The 22600-nt window shown below is 51.3% G+C and overlaps 1 protein-coding gene across 1 annotated transcript in view; it reads left to right on the forward strand.

The window, feature by feature from the left end:
* FBLN7 (fibulin 7) overlaps window positions 1–22600 on the forward strand; it is a 48070-nt gene that overhangs the window by 11433 nt on the left and 14037 nt on the right. Inside the window, exons 2-3 of the mRNA XM_027624110.2 lie at window positions 10675–10834; window positions 15576–15746. Coding sequence (XP_027479911.1) covers window positions 10675–10834; window positions 15576–15746 — 331 coding nt within the window. The remainder of the gene's footprint in view (window positions 1–10674; window positions 10835–15575; window positions 15747–22600) is intronic.

Below are 22600 nucleotides of genomic sequence, written 5' to 3' on the forward strand. Positions count from 1 at the left end.
GCTAGCGGCAACTCCAGGCACCCCAAAGTCCCCAAGCTGCACGTTGGCCCCACTGCTGCCCTCTGGATCAGCCAGTGACTCAGACATTTCTCTTTATGCTGGAGATAAAAGTACCTCTAGACCCTCAACAGAAGGGGAGGTACCCTGCAAGCCCAAGGAGCCCTTCCCTCTGCACACCCAGACTGTGTCCCCCATCTCTGCAGGAGGGGCTGGGGTCAGAGAGCATCAGCTGTAACTGGGCGCACTGCCCAGAGAGCTGAGGGCATCGCTGCTTCCCAGCTTCTCTGAAGAAAGGGAAAGCACCACAGAGTTCTGGGCAGGGACGGGCATCTGTAGTATTGGGCAGGGACGGGCATCTGTAGTATCAGAGGCAAAAAAAGAAACAAAGAAAAGCTGCTTCCAGAGAAGCAGCAGTAATTTACACCGTAGTGAGAAAACATACAAACAAGTCAGAATCAGCTGAACATGTCGGTATCACCTCAGGGGCTCCTGTGATTTAGGCCTTTTGTCTGATTGCATGATTTCAAGATTTTACCCACCCAGAAGGAAGCTAACGCATAAGATAATGTGCTCATTCAACAACTATGTCCTGAGAGCCCATCCTGGTGCCGGGCCAGGTGCTGTTCTGGGCCCCGGGAGGCAGCAGGGTCCGGGGCAGTATAGCAAGTGGAAAAGACTCACAGTACCTGGTCGGGGTCTTGGCTCCCACTCTTCCTGGCTGAGTGCCCTGGGGCAAGTATCTTTCTTTGATGAATCCGTTTCCGCCCATGAACAGTGAGGATAAGAGACACACACATCTCGCAGGATTGTAGCAAGGAGAAAGTGAACGACGTTCAGAGAACCTGTTCGCAGTCAGTGCTCAGTACGTGGTAGGGGAGGGGAAGCTGAGGCGGACATAGGCCCTGCTGTCACATAACTTACCAAGCAGGGAGAGAAAAACAAGATAAACGTGAAAAGTAGCTAAAGGCATACAACTGAAATGGGGCGCTGTTCTGAAGGAAGGCCAGGAGGCTCCTGTGCGCTGAGCAGGCAGGTACTCTCTGAGAAGGGGACTTCTCCGTGAAAGTGGAAGGACAGGGCGTGACTTCTGAGGACCAGCGGCGGATTTTCTGAGCAGAGCAGTGCAAAGGCCCTGAGGTGAAAAGGAGCTTGCCGAGGCATGTGGAAAGACATCGAGGAGGTCCAAATCCCGGAGTTCAGTGGACAGAGGAGGGCGCTCCATCTGGGCACAGTTGGCAGGGGCTCTGTAAGCAGAGTAATAGCCCCCAAAGATGTCTATATTCTCATCCCTGAAACCTGTGAATCTGACCTTGATTGTAGCTCAGTGAGACCCGTGTCGGATTTCTGACCTACAGAACTGTAAGATAATAAATTCATGTTGTTTTAAGCTGCCAAGTTTATGTTGATTTGTTACAGCAGCAGTGGGGAAGGAATACGTTCTGTCAGCTCCACGGTCAGGAGTTGGCCTTATTACTCCCATAGGTGGGAAGCCACTGGGGGGTTTAGGCAAGGAAGTGATGCAGTCTGGCCTCTGACCTCTGACCTCGGGAAGCATGGATCAAAGGGGGGAGGGTGAGGACACGGGGAGAGCAGGTAGGACACATGCTGCAGGCCAGGACAGGGTCATTTCAGTCTCGCATGCCCACCCACCCAGAAACACTTGGGACTGTTCGCTGGAGAGTGTAGGAAGATCCAGAAGCATAGCACATCTTTTCTTTAGCCTTCACAACCATCCAGGCTAGTTATCGCTCGAAGAATAACGACTCCCAAGACTCCGAACCTCCCGCCGTGCCCAAGCTCAAGGGAGCCGTTTCATCTGTCCCGTTAGATTTCGCCCAGGCTGCCTGCCGGAATCATGCCCGCCCTCCGCTCCGCCCCGCCTCCTCCCCCTCTTCCAAGTCAAGCACAGGAGACGCAGTTTTCCAGTAAAACCCAGATGTCAATTTTCATAAATCTTGGGTCATGTATGAACATGCATACACATGTGTGCCACACGCCGAAGCAGCCAACAACCCAGTGTGAACATTCCTGGAAGGGTCTGTGTGTGTGTGTCGGGGGACAGCCTGGGGGGCGGTGAGAGGGGCCACCAGCAGACGGGGGGGCCTTCTCTGAGCCCCTCATCCTGGTTCCCGGAGGCTGAAGAAAGAGACAGAACATGCCTTCCAAATGGATGGGCTAGATGCGGTGTGGCGCACAAGGTAGCCACACCATCCACCAACTGGGTGTCCCTTAACCTCGGTTTCTCTAGCTGGAAAATGGAGATAATGGTGCCGCCTAATCGGGCTGCAAGGAGGACTAACCCGAGAAAAAGAGGGTTCTGTCTTCTACAGCAGTGCCTGACATGAAGTAGGGGATGAGGTAAACATCTGTGGAATCATGAATACATGAATGAATGAAAAGGTGCACTATATTAAATTTGGCATAACATGCCCCATTTCTGAGGCTCTGAGGTCCTCAAGTTGTGGAGAGAGGGGAGGGGAGGGCCTGCGTGCTAGGTGGGCTCCCGCAGGAGACCGAGGCTGCTTGCACAACACAGCTGTGTGTGTGTGTGTGTGTGTGTGCGCGCGCGCGCACGTGTGTGCGCGCACGTGTGTGCGCGCGCACGTGTGTGCGTGAACTGAGCTCCCCACTGGGCTGGGCAATATGTTTGCTAAAGATAATGCCGATGCTGGTAAGGCACACCGGGTCTGCAGGTGAAGGTGGCGACTAGACAAAAGGTAGCTGGGCAGCAAGCCTGTGAAAGAATAAGGTGGGTCTGGGTAGTGAGATGAACACGACTGTCCTGGCCTCACACTTACTTCATTCCTTCACTCCTTATTCATCTGTTAGTTTGCTGGTTCATCTAGTGTGAACTCAGATCCTAGGCTCAGTGATGCAGATTCCAGGTTATGTATAGCTTGTTTTCTGCCTCACGCGTGCCAAGCGGCCAGGAAAGAAGTGGGCGGGGAGGGTGTCCAGAAGGTGACCATCAGGACCAGCAGGGGCTGCTGTAAACCAAGAGGAGTCCGGGGTGGCTCTCCGGGGACACCTCTCTAAAGCAGACCCAGCCATCCCATCACATCAGGGTCTGGAGATAGCATGCTGGGGTTTGAATCCTGGACATGTCACCTACAAAGTGGGTGTAACAATGTGCCCACATCCTGACATTGTCATGAGCATCTAAGGAGTTACTTGTATGAGGTGTGGTGACGGTGCTGGCTCTGGGCTCCCTCTGTTGTGATCGCTCCTGTGGTCATTGTAAAAGATCCACAAGAAGGGGGTTGGGGGCGTAAATATAGAATTAGGGACAACCAGCCTAACAACCCAAAATGCCCTGAACACCCCAGGGGTCCAGAGCCCCAAAAGGAGGTTCCAGCTTGTGGACTGTGGTAGCTAATTTTATTTGTCCATTTGGCTAGGCCATGGCTCCCAAATATTTGGTCAAACACCTAGAATCTAGATGTTGCTGTGAAGGTATTTTTTTAGATGTGATTAGCATCAAACCAATAGACTTTGAGTGAAGCAGATTGCCTTTCCTAATGTGGATGGGCCCCAGCCAGAAGACTGGGATCCCCCCAAGATAGAAGGAGTTGTGCCTCCAAACTGCCTTTGGATCCAAGCTGTATCAGCTCTTCCCTGGGTCTTCAGCCTGCCACATGCTTTGCAGATTTTGACTTCTCAGCCCCCATAATTGCATGAGCCAGTTCCTTAAAATAAATCTGCCTCTCACCCTCTGTCTCTCTCAATAGGATGGGCACATATACAATATGCATTCTGTTGGTTCTGTTTCTCTAGAGAACCCTGACAAATACAAGGGCCTCGGGCAAGTCCCCAGGCAAAATTCTCTCACTTCCCCCAGAAGCGTCCACTTTCTCTCCTCTTCTTGGGTGCTGGGTAGAGGTCACCCGGACGAGAGGAGTCAAAGGAGTTATAACCCGCTTCTGACATGGTTTAAAATTAAAATAACTTCTGGAGAAAAAACATGCACGAATCCGACATGACTCAGACGTGGAGGGCTTCAAGCCTTGGCTAGCAGGCACACATTTGGCAAGGGTGCTCCGTCCTTTCCTAGACCTAAAGGCATCAAAACATCTGTGTTCCCATTAACAAAATGCTGACAGGACACATAGCTGTGGCTTAGAAGAAACCAGCTCAAGAGATGGCCCCTCTGAGGCCTGAGGGGTCATCCGTGGCCGCCTGGAGGGGACTCGGGGTGCTACTGTCACCGAGGGGGCTCTCAGGAATTGTCACTGTATCAAGACTGCCACTGTAAGGAAGACCATCAAGCCAGGTCACGTGAGAACAAAAGCCTCAAGGACCGCCCCCCTCAACCATGCACACCCCTTAGGTGCCTTGAGAGCCGACTCTGGGTCTTGAATTTCATTTATAGATTGAACCCAAGTGGCCAGAAGGCTGGGGCTTAGTGGCAGGGGACAGGCCTACTGGGTTCTGGCATGGTGACGGGGTGAGCTGGGGCAGAGAGCGCATAACGTCTTTGTCTGTGTCCACCCCTGGCCTGGCAGGTAGGGTCCTGAGATATAAAATGGCCCCAGAGGCCCACCTCTACCAGGGCACTGGTTAGTCTCAGAGAAAGGGGAGTGTCCTGGGCTCTGAGGAGTGTCCATTAGATCCTCCGGAGTAAATATTATGAGAGAATGGGTTGGGGGGAAGGTGGGCAAGATTTCCCTGTTCTGTGGCTGCCTTATTTCCAAGAGCCTTTGGGCCTGTGCTTCCACCCTCCCAGCTCTCGGCACTGGCCTGAGTGTTCCAGAACCATCTACGCCACCTCCACCCCAGCTTGGGAACAGCTAGGCGGGGTGACTTCTGTTGCTACTTCTTTCACTGGCTCATGCCTTCTCTGTGAACACTGCCATGGGCCTTGAGTGACATGAAGTGCCCACCCCTTTGAAGGGTTTGATCACAGACACCGTAAATCCTGGTCTTTTCTCCTCAAAGATGGAGGGGTTTCACTGCGTGTCTCTTCTTGGTTCCATTTCAAAGAAGGTTATTAACTCAAAGAAATGGAAACTATTTTTCGTTATTTATTGTCAGTGGCATAAGCCAGGCGTGGAGCCAGGTTTTGAAGGGATGGAAACTTAACACCAGTTGAGGGGATCTCGTCAAGAAAAATATTAAAATTGAGGGCCCCCTCCAGGGGCCCTGGAAGAGGCCCGTGAAGGTAGGGGCCCTGGTGTGATGACTTCCTCAGCCTCTGGGGTACGCCCTTCCTTCCCAGCGTGGAGCCCTCCCCCCTCGCCAGCCCCGCCTGGATTTGACCTTGGCCCAGGCATGGCTTCAGGGAGCCTTCCCACCGGAATGGGAGGTTGGCTGTGAAAGGGCACGTGGAGCCTGTGGTGGCTTTTTACAGTTGGGGTCTGAGACCTTGAGACGGGCAGGGGTGCCCCAAGGCAGCCGTTGCTGTGACAGGGCCAGCCTGCAGTGTGGGTGGGTGACACGGAGGGTCGGGTCTGCTTCCTGTCCCCCAGCCCCGGAGGCCCTCGCAGCCCCCTCGGACCGGCCTTGCCAAGGCCTACATGGACAAAGGGGAAATGACTTGTTTCCCATGCCACTGCTCCTCGTGGCCCAGAGCAGGAGGGGGTAGGGGTGTGGGAGGGGAGAGGAGCTGACAAATGGAGCCCCTTCCCCAGACTGAAAAGAGCACAGGGGTCAGAAGTGAAATCGAGGCCCAGGGTCCTAGGAGTTGCTGTGCTTGTTGACATGGAAATGATGCCAAGCCACGGTGTGGAGAAAAAGAGCTGATCAAGGACGGGCATTCTGTGGTCCAGGGTATGCAAGATGATGCTTGTATGCATGTGCATGTGTGTCTGATCCAACAGTTAAAGACAAACAAAAAGTTAACGGTGGTTGTCTCTGATCATGGGACTTGTTCTTTGTTTTGATGTGTTTTGAGGATTTTGAATTGTTTGGCAGGGAGTGTGCTTTATTTTTATGATCAAGCAAAAGGAGAACGCTTTGTCAGTTTGGAAAGGGGAAGCATGTAGCTCCTCAGTCCCCTCCAATGACCTGTTTTGTTCCCATGATGCAGACGTCTTGAGCACTTGACCTGGTCTGTAAGGATGCCCGCCTCAGCACCCAGCTCTGTAGATGAACCCAGTTATTGCCTGTGCCGAAGTCCCACTCCAGGCGACGGATCCTGAGCATGGCTCTCGAGGGATCCATTTGTAGCCCTTTGGGAGCAAAGAATCCCATGTTGTAGCAACTGTCAAACAGACCCATCAAACCTCATATCAAAAGGCCAGAATTTTCTCCATTCCCTGGCACCCTACCCGGCCCTGACTCTGGCACCCTGGCTTGCCAAGAGCACAAGGATCTTTCTTCTTTCTTCTTTCTTCTTTCTTTCTTTCTTCTTTCTTTCTTTCTCCTTTCTTTCTTTCTTTCTTCTTTCTTTCTTTCTTTCTTTTCTTTCTTTCTTTCTTTCTTTTCTTTAATCTTGGGAATTTTATTTCTTTTATTTTTTTCCAGTTTTATTGAGATATAATTGACGTCTATATCAATATATGAATATTGACATATATTGATATATGTGTCTATGTTGTGAAATAATCACCACAGTACGTTTAGTTAGCATCACCTTACATAGTTGCGTTGTTTTTCTCTTATAATGAGAGCTTTTTAAGATCTACTCTCAGCAACTGTCAAATATACAATATAGACACATGCCGTACAGCACATCCCCAGAACTTACTTATGTTATAACTGGAAGTTGGTGCCTTTTGACCCCCTTCATGCCTTTCCTCCACCCCACCCCCCACCCCTTGACTCAGGCAGCCGCCAATCTGTTTGCTGTTATCTGTTTGGTATTTTAGATTTCACATATAAGTGAGATCATATAGTATTTGTCTTTGTCTGACTTATTTCACTTAGCATAACGCCCTCAAGCTCTAATCATGTCTCAAATAGCAAGATTTTCTTCTTTTTCTATGGCTGAGTAATATTCCATCGTTTATATATAACACTTTTTTTTATCCTTTCATCCATTGGTGGGCACTGAGATTGCTTCCATATCTTGGCTAGTGTGAATAATGCTACAACAAACATGGGGGTGCAGATGTCTTTCCAAGAGAGTGATTTTGTTTCCTGTGAATATAGCCCCAGAAGTAGAATTGCTGGATGATATGGTAGTTCCATTTTTAATTTTTTGAGGAACCTCCACACTGTTTTCCATAGTGGCTGCACCAATTTGCATTCCCCCCAACAGTGTAAGAGGGTTCCCCTTGCTCCACAACCTCTCCAACATTTGTTGTTTCTTGCCTTGTCAATTTTTGCCATTCTAACTGGTGTAAGGTGGCATCTCAATGTGGTTTTGATTTGCATTTTCCTGATGATAAGTGATGCTGTGCATCTTTTCACGTACCTGTTGACTGTCTAGATGTCTTCTTTGGAAAAATGTCTATTCAGTTCCTCTGCCCATTTTTTAATTAGATTTTTTTTTTTTGCTATCGAATTAAATGAGTTCTTTACGTATTTTGGATATTATCCCCTTATGAGATATATGATTTGCAAATATTTTCTCCCATTCTGTAGGTTGCTTTTTCATCTTGTTGATGGTTTTCTTTGCTGTGCTGATGCTTTTTTAATTTGATGTAGTCCCACTTGTTTATTTTTGCTTTTGTTGCCTTTGCTTTTGGTGTCGGATCCAAAAAATCGTTGCCAAGAATGATGTCAGGAAGCTTATCCCTGATGTTGTCCTCTAGGAGTTTTATGGTTTCGAGTCTTATGTTCAAGTCTTTAGCCCAATTTGAGTTAGTTTTTGTGTATGGTGTAAGATAGAGGTCTAGTTTCATCCTTTTGCATGTGGCTGTCCCGTGTTCCCAACACCATTTATTGAAGAGACTGTTCTTGCCCCCATGTGTGTTCTTACTTCCTTTGTCCTAAATTAATTGAGCATAAGTGCATGGGTTTATTTCTGGGCTCACAAAGTTCTTTCTTACACTTACATTGTTCTGTTAGCCTCACCCCAGTGAGATTGGAGGCAGGGATGGGCCAGGGTTTCAAGACCTTCCCTCAGTAAGTCCGCCTGAAACCCTACCATCGCCCTCTCCACGCTGCTGTGCTGGGTCTTGAAGGTGTTTCCATTGTGACTGGCCAGGTGAGCACACCTCACCCGTAGTGAGCCTTGAGAGGTTGGTGCCCATTGTCCACTGTGCGGGTGCTGGGAAGGGCTCCGGAAAGTGTCACCAGGAGCAGAGGACAGCTGTGCCTGGGCCCAGCAGCCAACTGGACACACTTGGCTGCGCAGTGGCCGAGTGGAACCTAGGCCTCTTCTCCTCCACATCGTCTGACCTTCTTTCTCTGCTTACCAGAGCCCCATGGCGCCACCCCCAGGCTCTTGGCAGAGGCCTTGCCACTGGTCTCTCCCCCACTTCAAAATGTGGCCCTTCCGTGTCCCCCAGGGCAGCTGTGGCCCGGAGAACCCTCTCCCAGCTGTTGGGGCCCTGTCCACCTTGTACGAAAGGGAGGCAGCTACTCCCCTGGCTCAATGTGGCCGGGGAGGTTTCCTCCACTCCCTCCGCACTTCCCGCCCCCACCGCCACACTCCCTCACCTGACCTTGCACAGGAGTCAGAAGTCCGCTCCTGTGGGACATTCTGCCTGGGTCACAGACTTATCACTTGCTAGTGCCAATCAGTCAGTATGACCACTCACCACACAGGGATGTGTGAAGAACTGATGAGACAGGGCCTAAGACAGTCTACTGGGGCACATACAGCCGAGGGGTTTAGGGGTTGGGGGTGGTGGCTCTGGGACGGAAGTCACCAGGGTTCCCATTTTGGCTCTATCCCTCCTAAGCTGCGTGAGGTAGGGAGTGTCGCTTGACTTTCAGCCTATATATTTTCATTTATGAAAGAGAGACAGTCCCAGGCCTTCACAGGTTGCTCCCAGCCAGTAGTAGTCTTTGAAGCAGACTTAGCTTTGTAAACTGTGAGGAACTTCACAAATGTGAATTACACACAAGTCACGAAACCATCTATAAAAACGGCTTCTTGGGCGCCTGGGTGGCTCAGATGGTTGGGCGTCTGCCTTCGGCTCGCGTCATGATCCCAGGGTCCTGGGATCGAGTCCCACATCGGGCTCCCTGCTCCTTGGGAGCTGCTTCTCTCTCTCTCTCTGTCTCTCATGAATAAATAAATAAGATCTTAAAAAAAACAAAAAACAAAAAACGGCTTCTCATCACGTCTCGGCCTTTTGGCTGAGATCAAGTGTATAAGCAGCCTCTTCTTTTTCTTTAAGGGAGGGGATGTGGGTGTGGGAAATCAGGTCTGGGTAGGATGGCCTTGCAGTGCTGGGCAGGTAGGGGATTGATGGCAGGAGGTCACTGCCCAGGCACCCCAGAACCCGCGTGGGAAGGACCACAGTGGGGGAGAAAGAAGGAAAACAAATAAAAATTCTCTTCCCAGCAGTTGCATTTGGGGCTAGGCCCAGCCAGGCCCTGGTAGGGTGGAGGCCAAGGAGCCCCCATGGATTAACAAGTTCCAGGGGCAACTGGGGATTCAGCTGTGTCAAAAGCATGCACTGAGTCAGGCCAGTGAGTCATCTGTTTGGTGAAATCCCCAAGGTGCCGCGGCCTGGCAGCCTCCCTGGGAGAGCGGCCGTGGCTCTGTCACCACCGCGGCGGCAGGGCCCCACTGGCGAGCCTGGAAGCCACCCAGGCTGCGGCGGCCACGGGACTCCCAGCCGCCCTGCTGCCTTTTAGAAAATTTTTTTAAAAGATAAAAACCAGGACTCGTTGTAGAAAAAAAAAAATGCGTATAAAAAATAAAATTAAAAATGATCCCTGAGCGGTCCCTGGAGATAATAACCCTTACTATCTTCTTGATGTTCTCCTTTGTTCTGTGCAGGGGATGGGAGTCAGGTTAGGCAAGGCTATGCCGAGGTCACGCACGGCCCCCAGGTGGCGCCCCCCAAGGCCAGGGGCCTGCTGTGTTCACCCCCTTCTTTACTCCTTTTCATGTCCTGGCTCTTAAAGGTAATTGAGACTGGAAAGCTTGGGGTGTTTCTCCCTAAGTGTGATGCTGGGTGTTGCTTTAAGTGAGACAGTCTTTATCACGATAAGCAGGTGCCACCTCGTTCTGGTTTTTAGGCTTTCTCGAGACCATCGGAACAGGGTGTTGACTGTCACCAAACACTTCTTTAACTCTATCGAGTTTCTTTGGTCTTTGCCTTGGTCCATTTTTAAAAGTACAGGAAGCATGGAGCTTTCCTGTTTCGCCTGTTTTGTATGTTTTATCATCCATCTGTTTTTAACAATGTTCAAGAGAGAAAGAAAGAATGAGGACACCAAGCCTAGGTTGCAGAGCATGAATTCAGAGTGGAAGATGAGGGAGTTCTCTGAAGGAACAGATGACTGATTCTAAGGCACTTTGGGCTGAACAAACTGTTCAACCAATGATTCTGATCATTGAGAATCATCACTTCTGCCCTTGGCTCTGAAAAGCAGGAGCTTTGTTTTTGTTGGGAAGCGAACTGGTGCTGTGATCTGTGTGCTCGGAGGGCCTCCGTCTGGTGACCTGACTCCGTCTGGTGACTCCAGATGTTGGGGCGCCTGGTGAGGCAGCATAGCGAGCCGCGGAGGCATCGGGGGCCCAGGGGCCTGGGTGGCTTCTGGAAGCTGAGAGCGAGCGTGTGGCACTGAAGGAGCCACAGCGGTGGCGGTGGTGACCCTTTCTCCCCCCAGAACTGTCTCAACAAACAGCAGCTCCTCACGGCCATCCGCCAGCTGCAGCAGGTGCTGAAGGGCCAGGAGGCCCGCTTCGCCGAGGGCATCCGCAACATGAAGAGCCGGCTGGCGGCACTGCACAACTCCGTGAACAGAGTGGGCCCAGACGCCCCCCCAGGTGGGTCCCCACGTCTGCACCACTGGGGCCAAACGACACGCAGGCCCTTCCCCTGTGGGTTCTGTCCCCATCCCCCCGTGCCCACGCCTCCCCCTGTCCGGAGGTAGATCCCAGGCCTTTCCCTGCCTTGCCTCCCGTCGGGGGCCCATGTGTCAACCCCGGTTGGTAGGGAACACGCCGTGAGGATGTTAAAAAAGCAGCCACTGGTTCTCCTCTCCCACATCTGAATGTCACCCACTTGCTCTCAGACCTGTTCATTCTAGGCTCGATAACTCTTGTCCACACATCATCCTTACAGAATTGTCGAAAGCCACGGCTCCAAGAGCGTGAGCTGCTTTCCCCTTCCCTGTCCCCACCCAGGCAGACTCCAGTTCGTTCCTTTTTTTTTTTAATTTTTTTTTAAGATTCTATTTATTTGTCAGAGAGAGGGAGCGCACAAGTGGGAGGTGCGGCAGGTAGAGGGAGAGGCAGGCCCCTCACTGAGCAGGGAGCCCAATGCAGGGCTTGAACCCAGGACCCTGGGTTCATGACCTGAGCCGAAGGCAGACTCTTAACTGACTGAGCCACCCAGGTGCCCCCCCCTTTTGTTTTTATTTTATAGACTATCTTTTTCTAGCAGTTTTAAGTTCACAGCAAAACCGGAAGGAAAGCACAGAGAGTTCCCGCCCACACACACAGCCTCCCCTCCACCAACGTCCCGCACCAGTGTGGCATGCCTGCTGCAGCCCGTGAAACATTGGCGGCAGCTCCTCAGGCATGACAGTCAGTCCTCTGATGTGAGTCCCCCATTTGTGGTGGTGGGTGGGGGGGTTGCTGCTGAGGGCAGTTCCGTTTGGTGAGGTTCCAGGGGGTCCCCCAGACGCCCTCCCAGCGGGTAGGACTCTGACAGACACCGGGCATTTTCCTGGTGGACGCAGATACAGCTTTCACTGTGGGGCCACCGGATGGGGGACTGGATTTCTTCCACCTGGCTTCCAGGTGGCCTCCTCTCAGGGCGACAGGGGTCACGGGGGCCGTTGTCACGTTTGTTCGAAGTCATGAACCTAGGGAATATCTGATGTCATTTACTCACTCAAGACACATTTATCAAGGGCCCTCTGTTGTGTGAGATGAAGTTTCCCGGGGAAGGCACTGGATTTCATACCTCTTCAGAGTGTGGTAGCAGATCCCGAGTCTCACCGGCACCAGGTCGTCAGCTGCTGTTTTCCTTGGCTCCCCAGGTGCAGAGCTAGACCTACCCGCCAGAGTCCTCACACTTTCCAAGACACCGTGAGGCCCCAGCCTTTAGGGGGTTCACCGCAGCCAGACTCCAAGAGGCAGGCTGGGCATCCTTCCTTTGTGCTACAGATGAGGAAACTGAGGCCAAGAGAAGTGAGTTAGCAGTACTAAGTACCAGATCTGATTTTTTTTTCCTACTAGAGGTTCAACGGCACAGAGCCTTTCTGCTTTTCTAGGATCACAGCTCCTATGGTCCCTAGGAGCTTCGAAGAAGAACTTGCAAGAGATCATTCATAAAACTGCCCTGCCTGTGTTAGAGGCCTCTGTCCGCTAGAATAGATAGACAGGTAGTTACTGTTACACTGCTGATCCTCTTAGTGCCAGATTCAGGGTCTTTCTTCCTTGAACCATACAAGACTTTTTAAAGTGGCCAATTCTCTTTTTAGGTATTGCCACGGTGCATCTTTCTCTCCCATGTGTTGGAGATGGAGGCAAGTAGCTGTCAGGGTCCCCACCGCAGGGCCGGGGCTGGGGGCGCTGGGCCTGTCCCTGGAGGAACCAGAAGCTTGCAGGTTGTAGGGAAATGATCATTTAATTTTTTTTTTTTAAAGGGCGTTTGCTGGGAGTCAGGAAGAATAATTTCCAGCCCTGGAGAATTCTTGGCCTTCCTCTTTCTGGCTTCTAAGAATCACCCTCCTATTTTCCCAGCCTTTCTCTCCGGGGAACATCACACCCCATCAGCGTCAGGGCTTATGCAGGCAGCCTCATTCCATTCGTTTCCCCGAATTTCTAGAATTGCTTCACTGCTGAGCTCGTGCCTTACACAGTAACCTCACTCCACACGGTGCAGGGAGCTTCCCCGTGGCCCTGGACGCTCACCACGTCGTGCTCATCGTGAACCAGCCAAGGTGCACATCCTTCCACTGGACAGAGGCCTGTGGCTCCCATCTGAGAAGTGACTTTGATGGGCACAGATCAATGAAAATTGATTTTTCATTGATCTGTGCCCATTTATTAAATCCACTAACATTTACTGAGCACCTACTGTGTGCCCGATGCTGTTGTATTTACTCAGGTATGATTCACCTGTGAGCTGCTCCAGCAGGTAGAATTTCTCTTTGGAAGATTTTAAAGATTTCTCATTCCCAAAGAGACCCTACTCCTTTCCCCACAGAGTATCTGAAATCCCTTTCAGCACAATAAAGTAGTTGATACTTTAAAAGAGCTATAGAGGCGTTTATTTGCAGGGACTGAGCAGGCAGCCTGGGAGCAGGCGCGCACGGGCACGTGAGCGGATGTGAGCCGCTCCCATCTCACAAAGTGATTACCACTGGGGGCCGCGTTGGAGGTTTACTAAGGGAAAGGGGCGTAGCCATGGTCCCCCGGTAACCAGAGGGCACTGTGAGTACTCGGAGGGGCCTGCTCGTGCCTGGCTGCCCAGGCCCGCCTGCCGAGGCTGCCGCTGTGCGGGACGCGGGTAGGATTTGTGGGCAGAGCCGCGGTGGCCTGCCTGCTGCCTTCTGGGACGGGGTGGCCCGTCAGGGTCCCGGGCGCCTCCCGATCACCATGTGCGCAGATGTTCCCATCACGGCAGAAGCTGAGTGACTCTCTGTCACTCACTGTAACTGTCACAGCCGAAGCAACACCTCTTTCCCATCTGTCTAAAATCGGAAGAGCATTTTCACAAATGACACTTGCAACTTACTTTAAAGCATTGCAGGGGCGCCTGGGGGCTCGGTCAGTTAAGCGGCTGCCTTCGGCTCAGGTCATGGTCCCAGGGTCCTGGGATTGAGCCCCATGTCGGGCTCCCTGCTCCGCGGGGAGTCTGCTTCTCCCTCTCCCTCTGCTCCTCTCCCCACCCCCGCCCGCTCTTCCTTTTCTCTCACTTGTGCTCTCTCTCTCTAATAAATAAATAAAATCTTAAAAAAAAAAAAAGGCATCTTAGAAGGGGCTGTGAATTTCCAACTAAACAAAATCCAAATCCAACCTGTCTCACCTTTGGGACTTTGATTCAACAAGTGCTGGCCGGGGGAGGCAGCCAGCCGCAGGGAGAGGAGGAGTGGGGGGGCTCTCTGTCTCCCCGCAGCCTGCAGCACACATTGGGAAGTCCGCTCCGTTCTGCCTTCGTGGCACAGCTGGCTTTTCAGCTGCCCATCTCTGCTCCCAGCTCCTGCCCTTGTCCACACCACCTTCATCTCTGGCTTCTGCCTCCTCTCCTTCCTGCCTCACACCTGACACTTCACGCTCAGGCTGCAGCCGGCTGGTGCTGTCACCATGGAAGTCGGCTGCTTCATGCCTCGGCTCAAACCCTGTCTGGCTCCCTGAAGCCTCTCTGACTTCATCCCCAAATGCTTTCCAGCTAGTCCACTCTACTACAGCCACTGTGCTGCCCTTGACATTCCTCAGACCTTCCAGACACACTCCCACCACAGGACCTTTGCACCAGCTTGTTCCCTCTGCCCTTCCCAGATAGCTGCATGCTTATGCCTTCATTTCTTCAACTCTGCTCCCATGAGGCTTACACTGACCACCACATTCAAAATGGGCCCCCTCCCCTGGCGTCCCCAACACTACTCCCTACCTTATCTTCTGCACGATACTTACCACTTCTTAGCACACTCTGCCACCTGCTTATGGATCTTGGTTATTGGTGGGCATTCCTGTTAGAAGGGGGCTTCCTGAGAGCTGAGTTTTGTCTGTTTTGTTCACTGTCCCAAGCACCTAATCTAGTACCTGGCACATGGTAAGCCACTCAATACAAAATTTTTCATTTGTTCATTTGCTCAAGAATTATTTATTGGGCACTCACTGTCTGCCAGGCACTGGGCTGGTGCTAGGGCCACATCAGGGATGCGAGGCTAGATGAAGTCCCTGCCCTCTTGAGCTGCCTTTGGAAGGAGAACACTGACAACAAACATGGAAACAAATATGTCAAGAAGACAACTCCAATAATTACACATGCTAAGAAGAAAGCAAAGTGAGCTCGAGGGGTAGAGAGTGCCTGGGGAGGTTTTAGCTAAGTGAGATGGCCAGAGAACACTCTGGGAGGTGGTAGCATTGGAGTTGAGACCTGAAGAATGAGAAGGAGCCAGAGAGGGGACGTTCTGGTGAAAGAATATTCCAGACCAAGAAAAGAGCAAAAGCCAAGTCCTAGAGATGGGCCTGATCCTGGCCTGTTCAGAAGACCTAAGAAACCCAGCAGGGCTAGAGCTCCTGTGAGGCGGGAGTAGGTGGGCCAGCCGCACCTGGGTGGCGGGGGGGGTCCTCCGCTCTGACCCTCCCACACTGCCAGGCCCTGCACCCAACCCTCGGTGTCTCTGAGGCGCCAGCTCAGCTTTCACTAGTGGGCACGTATTACGCATGCCCAGGAGTGCTTTGAGGATTCGATGAGTCATAGCATTAAAAATGTCCAGACCCATGCATAGCCTGGAGGAGGCACTCATCACAGGAGCACTCAGAGATGAGAAGCCTTGTAACTGAGAGAGATGTTAAATGACCATAGTCTTTCATTTTGTCCTTACAGTGTCCTGCCCTGCTCTGAATGCCCCCCCAGATGGCATAAAGTTTGGAAGCAAGTACTTAGTGGATCACGAAGTCCATTTTACCTGCAACCCTGGGTTCCGGCTGGTTGGGCCCAGCAGCGTGGTGTGTCTTCCCAATGGCACCTGGACGGGGGAGCAGCCCCACTGTAGAGGTACAGACCTTCCTTCTCTGCTGGATAGAAAGGGTCATTCCACGGGACACTTTCTGCCTGATTCCTCCACCATTCCTCAGCTGCAGAATAGTGGCCTGCATGTCCGATGACTCACCTCCGGGCCAGGTCTGGGCTGGCCTGCATGGGCTATGCCAAACCCTCTCACCAATTTAGTTGTTTTTGCATATGGGGAAATCAAGGCATGGAGAGATGGAGGAACTTGCCCCCGACCATCGAGCTGGGGAGCAGGCTAAGCTGATTGACTCCCAGACACTCTGACCCCAGAGTCTGTGCTCCTCAGCACCTCACTCTGCTCTGGACACTGGTGGTGGGCTCTTACCGTGTTCTGGGGCTGTTGTTCGAAAGGCGGCTGATGACCTGTAGGGTTAAGGAAATTCCCAGGTGTTTTTTGTGTCTGCTTTGGGACTTGGTGTAGACCGGATCCAGGAGAGACCACTGGGATGGGGAGTGGACATGAAAAGGTTTCTCTTCTCTCTGTGCTCAGCTCAACAACAGTACTTTCTTGATGTAGAGGAAAATCAGACTTGGCATCCTCTATCAGAAGAGGCTTTTCAAAAGTCTATGGTCAGAAAGTCATGGATACCAGTCATTTTTAGAGCAGGGCTCACAGGATGTCTGCTGGGGCAGAATGTTCATGATTTTAGCCCAAGAGTTGAAAGGGAAATGCAAGTGTTACATAAGTTAGTATGTTGTCAGGAGCAATGTGGAGAGGATTTGAATGCATAAAGAACTTGAAAACATAACAGAACATTAGAAAATATATCATCTTGGGGTGCCTGGGTGGCTCAGTCAGTTAAGTGTCCGACTCTTGATTTCGGCTCAGGTCATGATCTCGAGGTTGTGAGATCAAGCCCTGCACCGGGCTCCGCACTGAGCATGGAGCCTGCTTAAGATTCTCTCCCTCTGCCACTCTCCCCTCCTCTCTCTCTAATAAAAAAAAGAAAATATGTCATCTCTAAAGAGAGATTGTGTGGATTGACATGTGGAGACCTGGCAGCCAGAACCACATTCATGGATTTAGACTTCTATTTCCCATCTCCTGGGAAAAACAATGGTTTGAAGGTTGATTGCAAGTACCAGCTCTCAGACCTAGCTGGGAACCAGCCAAGAAATACAAGCCATGTAAGCGGCAAGCATGCCAGGGGAAATGCCCGTATCTGGATTTACCCTTGACCCGGAAAAATCTCCAACCATTGGTAAGCACCTTATAGGTGACAAACTATGGCAGCAGAGGTGGGAACACAATGGCATCTCATGGTCATTGCTTTGGATGTCTAAATTTTTAACTTACAGATTGAGTTACGGACCCCACTTGATTTCTTTCTCACAGCACTCGGGTGCTCCGATGGCCGCATCATCCTCTATGGGGTACCCCCTGCAGCTTACCGGGCCACGCCCCGGATCATGGCCCCCCAGATGGCGGTCAACTCCCCACCACCATAAATGGCACTGGCAAGGTCTTCTATCTCCCCTCTTTGTCTCCGGGGCTGTCTCTCTGAGTTTGGAGTTAGGGGCAGCTAGCCACATACCCACTTCCTTTGAACCAAGCGTGGCAGGCTGCTCTTCAGACAGGCTGCCCCAGCCCACTCCCCCAGCAGGGCTGTGCACAGAAATACATTTTGCCCATGTGCTGTTTTCTGTCTTGCTCGGGTATTGTCCATGTAGTCTGTCCTCAGTAGTGATATGCATTTACAGTGAGCACGATGTGGTTTCAGTGAAAAGATGAGTTCATCAGAGGAGCTAACTGAAAGGATGCATTTTTAGGCAAACGAGTAAGAAACATCAGAGGCTCAGGAACATAGTCACAAGGAATGGCTTGACCAAAGGAACGCAGAGGGGCTCGACAAGGGTAGGAACCCAAAATGCTCCAGCTCCATCTTAGCAGCTGAGTAGGACGCCTCCCCAGAGGATCCTGGGCACATCTGCCAGCTTCCCTCTTGAACCTGCATGCATTAGGTATATATCAGCACCTTGCCTCCCTGCCACAGGACCCCCTAGGTGGAAAAGAGGGTCCTACCCTATCGTGCTTTGTGTGCCGTGGTTCTCAAACTTTCAGGTGCTCCAGAGTCACTGAGAAAGCTTGTGAGAGGCAGGCTCTGAGGCCTCAAAAGACCTATTGTGTTGGGTGAGATCTTTATAGGTGAGACTTTGGCAATCTACATTTTCAATGTGATTCTGACATTAACTAAATCTTGAGAAACACCACTCTGCTGGTTCTTGCCACTGCCAGAAGGAGAAGATATTGAGAATTTTGAAGCACTGATGCACTTTGGGCCCTCACCAATCAGAATGCTGCCTGCAGCGAGCCAGCAGTAGGGCCATGTCCTGAGTGTGTGTCCACCCTGGCCAGGTGAGACTTACTGCACATGCTCACCTCCACCTGCAGGGACATTTTGGGAAGGCCAGGCTAGCCCTTTACAAAGATCAGGGCACCCAGCCCCACTGAGCAGTCTCCTTTCCTAAGATGTGGAGAGCAGACTTTTCCTGGAGACCAACGCCAAGTATGGCCAGCAAGTCTCTGGCCTTCCTCATTGTCCGACGTGGGGTACTTCCTGACTCTCGCCCTTGAACTTAGCACCTCATTCCAGATTTGCGGTGTGTTCTTTGTCTCCCCTCCTCCCTCAGCCTCCTTCCTGGGCCATGTGTCCCTTCTTCCTGACTCCGCTGCCTAACTGCTTGGCGCAGCCCCACCCTGGACATCTACTGGGGCCACATTCACTATCTAAACCCCAGGGAAGATTGGCTCAGGGTACAAGGCTGTGGCCAGTCCACAGGGAGATCTCAGATGGATATATGTCATCTCTTTAAGTGTAAATGAGGCATGGGAGTTCACCCTGGGGTGGTGATGGGGAAAAAAAAACCCCCAAAACCTCTGATACATCACAGCCCAGGGGCTCAACCATCTACGGGCACATGACCTCTCCCCAGGTTCGTGGATGGTGCCTGCGTGGACACTTCTGTCCTCAGCAGGAATCTGACTAATGGATGCTGTGTCTCCAGTAAGAGCCTCAAAGGGATGCCACCCAAGCTTGTCAGGAGGGAGAAGGAGAGCTTCAATCTGCTGTTTGGGGACCTCTTGTAACAGTGTTAACAGTGTGGGCAGGACATGAGCTGGGGTTCAACAATCCAGTGACCTCCACACGCACACACACCTCAGAGTGGCCTAGAATCTTAGCTACGCATGCATCTGATTCATTTTCCATATCTGCAGTCTTGTGGTCATTGTGTTGTGACCACAGAGGGAAAAGAATCTTCTTAATCACAGGGGATCCGTTTCAAGACCCAAAATGTCAGTGACAGTGAAAGATTTAGCAGCTCTTCAATCCTTGCCCCTCACCCCATCCCCAGGCAGCTGTTCAGAAAGAGGGTGATGAACCCAACTTGGCATAAAAGGAAATTACACATAATCCTGCCATTAAAAAGCCCTGTGGGCAGAGGTAGGCTCCAGAGCTCCAAAATGGAAAACAGCCTTTTGGCTTCCTGGGTTATTTCCCTTTTCTTCTTTCTTTCTTGGAAGGGCATGTTTTTAAGATCTGAAGCTTTCTGCCTTAGGAGAACCATTGCCACAGGGCTTGTTGCTTTGACAACATTGGTAACCAAAGAAAAAAACTTGAGAGAAATAAATAACTTTTTCCCTTACTCTCATGCTGGGAAAAAAAGAATTGTTTTTGGCAGTCACTCCCCTTTTTTAACCTTTAGTCATTCATTCAACCAATTTTCATTGAACACCAGCTATGCACAAAAGATTGCGCCAGGTGCTAGAGATTCAGGCTGAATCTAAGAGACACTGCCCAACCTTGTGGGGCTCACCTGCTAAGATGGAAACAAGTAAAACAGAGAGGCAAATGGAAAGGTAAAGAAATGGGGGTTTGTGGTCAGTGCCTTGAAGGGATCTAATCAGGGGCTGAGAATCTATACGATGGGGGGCAGGAACATGGGAGGGCCTCTCTGAGGTGGTCACGGGGATGCAGAGATGTGGAAGGGTGAGCGGGGCCTGGTCACGTGATGAGTGGGGTCGGGTGGGTGGCAGGGGAAAGATGCTATCCCAGGAAGAGGGAGTAACATGTGCAAAGAGGCCCTAAGGAAGGGAAGAACTTGAAATGTTTGAGGAAACGGAAAAAGAAAGTATAGACAGAGCCTTGCCGCTGGAGCAGGTGGAGCTGAGCGTGAGCAAGGAGAGCTGGGGAGGCACACAGGCCAGCCCGTGCAGCCTCAGAGGCCGGGCGGGAGGTGGGACTGTAGTTGGAGCACAATAAACAGGTGTACGGAGAGGGGCGTGGTAATTGGACTTGTGTGTTGCTGCTGTATGGACAGTGCACTGGGGGGGCGGGCAGGAAGGGAGCCGGGAAACCACTTGGGGGCTACTGAAGTCCAGGGGGGTGCGTGGAAGAACAGTCAGGGCTCCCCGACTCCGCTTGAATGTTGGGGCACATGGTGTCATTTATAGAGATAGTGAAGACTGAGCGACGAGTGTAGGTTTGTTTTCAAGCAACCTGTGTGGGGGGTCATTGAGCAGAACTCCATTTTGGACACGTTAAGTTAAACATCGGTACGACATCCTAGTGGAGAACCATTCATTCCACCCACGGAGATCACCGAGCAGAACACCATGTTACCCATCCCAGCAAGGGCTCCGGGCACTTTTGCCCACGGCATCTTCGTCCTGGAGTTACCCAGGAAAACACAGCATGGTCAGACGCTGGATGGGACACTTGGCTCAACATAGGGAAGAGACAGAGCAAGATTGGTCTCAGTAGTGGGGGCCGGTTAGGGTGGCCAGCAGCTGACACAGGGCAATTCCTGGTGGTGGCGGGGGGAACACCCCTCTCGTGCTGCAGGGGAGGGACCCTCCAGCCCCTTCCCATGGAGTCTGAAAGATTGAAAGCTGAGGGCCATTGAGTGTGAGCAAGGAGAAGTGGGGAGACACACAGGACAGCCCGTGCAGCCTTGGAGGTTCTAGGAGCAGAACAAAAGAATGGCTCATGGAGCATGAATCAGGAAGAGGAAACCCCCCAGGAGGTGGTAAGCCCTGCACAAGCGGTGTGGGCTCTTTACCTCATGTTAAGGAAGCAGTCCAGGCCCAAGGCCCATTCTTCTTCGGCCAAATGGGGTTCCACCGACCGCAGGCCTGAGACTACCTTTCCCAACAGAGAAGTCAGGTGGACAGTGGGAGGGTGGGAGATACACACCCGGGAATTACTAGCCTAATGAGAGGACTGAAATCCACGCACAGTGGTAAGAGCAGCAGTGAGGAGAGGGAAGAGACAGAAAAGAAGTGGATCCAGACCCAAAGGGCACAGAGAGGTCAGATGGGGAGGAAGGGCACAGGAGATAGGCGGAGCCTGCGGAGGCCAGGGCCCCAGCGAACTGGAAAAGCAGGGCTTTGACTCTGGATGGAGGGCTTGGAAGGGTATTTTGCAGGCAGAATAGAGCACACTTTGCTCACCTGCTGCATTCGAGGCCTTTCCTCAGAAACCTCGAAAAAAGGATTTGAGTTGAAAGAGCTTCCTTCACTACAGTAGCCTCTTAGTAGTTACTGAGTGACTGGCTGGCTAACTCACCAAATGATCGAATGAATGAATGAACGAGGCATTATGTTTAAGAAACTGTGGACTTCCTTCCAGACTTCTATCTAGGCATATGTACGCAAGTGTTCCATAGTCAGCATCATCTGTGTATAGATCTTTAACACAAGCCAATCTTCATTAGCACTTCCTTCTAAACATAACCTTTAATGATTACGAAGCACGTCCTCCTAAGGGCTATTCTACACTTTTCTAAAAAGGATTTTATTTGTTTATTAGAGAGAGAGCACAAGCAGGGAAAGCGGCAGGCAGAGGGAGGGGGAGAAGCAGGCTTCCCGCTGAGCAGGGAGCCCAATGCCAGACTCCATCCCAGGACCGCGGGATCATGACCTGAGCTGAAGGCAGACGCTCAACTGACTGAGCCACCCAGGTGTCCCCAGGGCTATTCGACATTTTACTGAACTATTCCTTTGTTGTGTCCAGGTTTTCATAATCATAAATAAGGCCAAGACAAGCAATCTTAAAACACTGTTCACTATGGATAATTTCAAATGCACAAAAGTAAAATAGTATAACGATCCTCACATACTCAAATACAGCAAATTCCTTATTATCTTTAAATATCTAGTCAGGGTAAAAATCCCTCCAGTTGCCTCACATGGCTCATGACCTGAGCCAAAATCGAGTCAGAGGCTTAACCGACTAAGCCACACAAGCGCCAGTCTCTTACGACTTTTTATAAAAGTCTACAGTCTCCTCCACCTCCTCCTCCCTCCCACCACCCCACCCCAATCCCTTGCAGTTTATTTATTGAAGAAAATGGTTTGTTTCCCACAGCCTTGATTTTGCTAGCTGCATCCCCGAGGGGTCATTTAGTGTGACCTTCTGATCTCTTCCTTTCTTTTTGTTCCAGTTTTATTGACATATAACTGACATCCAGCACTGTGTTAAGTTTAAAGTGTGTAGCCTAATGACCTGACCTCCATTTATCATGAAATGATGACCACCCCAAGTTTAGTTCACACCCATCCTCTCATACAGACAAGCAAAAAGAAAAGAAATGGTTTTTCCCTGGTGAAGAGAACTCTGAGGATCTACTCTCTTAACAACTTCCCTATCTACCAACCCAGCGGTGTTAGCCACAGTCCCCAAGCTGCACACCATGTCCCCAGTACTTTATAACTGGGAGTTTGGACCTTCTTGGTCTCTGAATTTCTTATAAACTGGTAACTAACTCCGGGGGCTTGATCAGATCCAAGGGAGATTTTTGTTTTGTTTGGGCCAGACAGCGGTAGACACTGCTGCCGG

This window comes from Zalophus californianus, chromosome 8, assembly GCF_009762305.2.
Source record: "Zalophus californianus isolate mZalCal1 chromosome 8, mZalCal1.pri.v2, whole genome shotgun sequence".
In the NCBI taxonomy this organism is placed as follows: Eukaryota; Metazoa; Chordata; class Mammalia; order Carnivora; family Otariidae; genus Zalophus; species Zalophus californianus.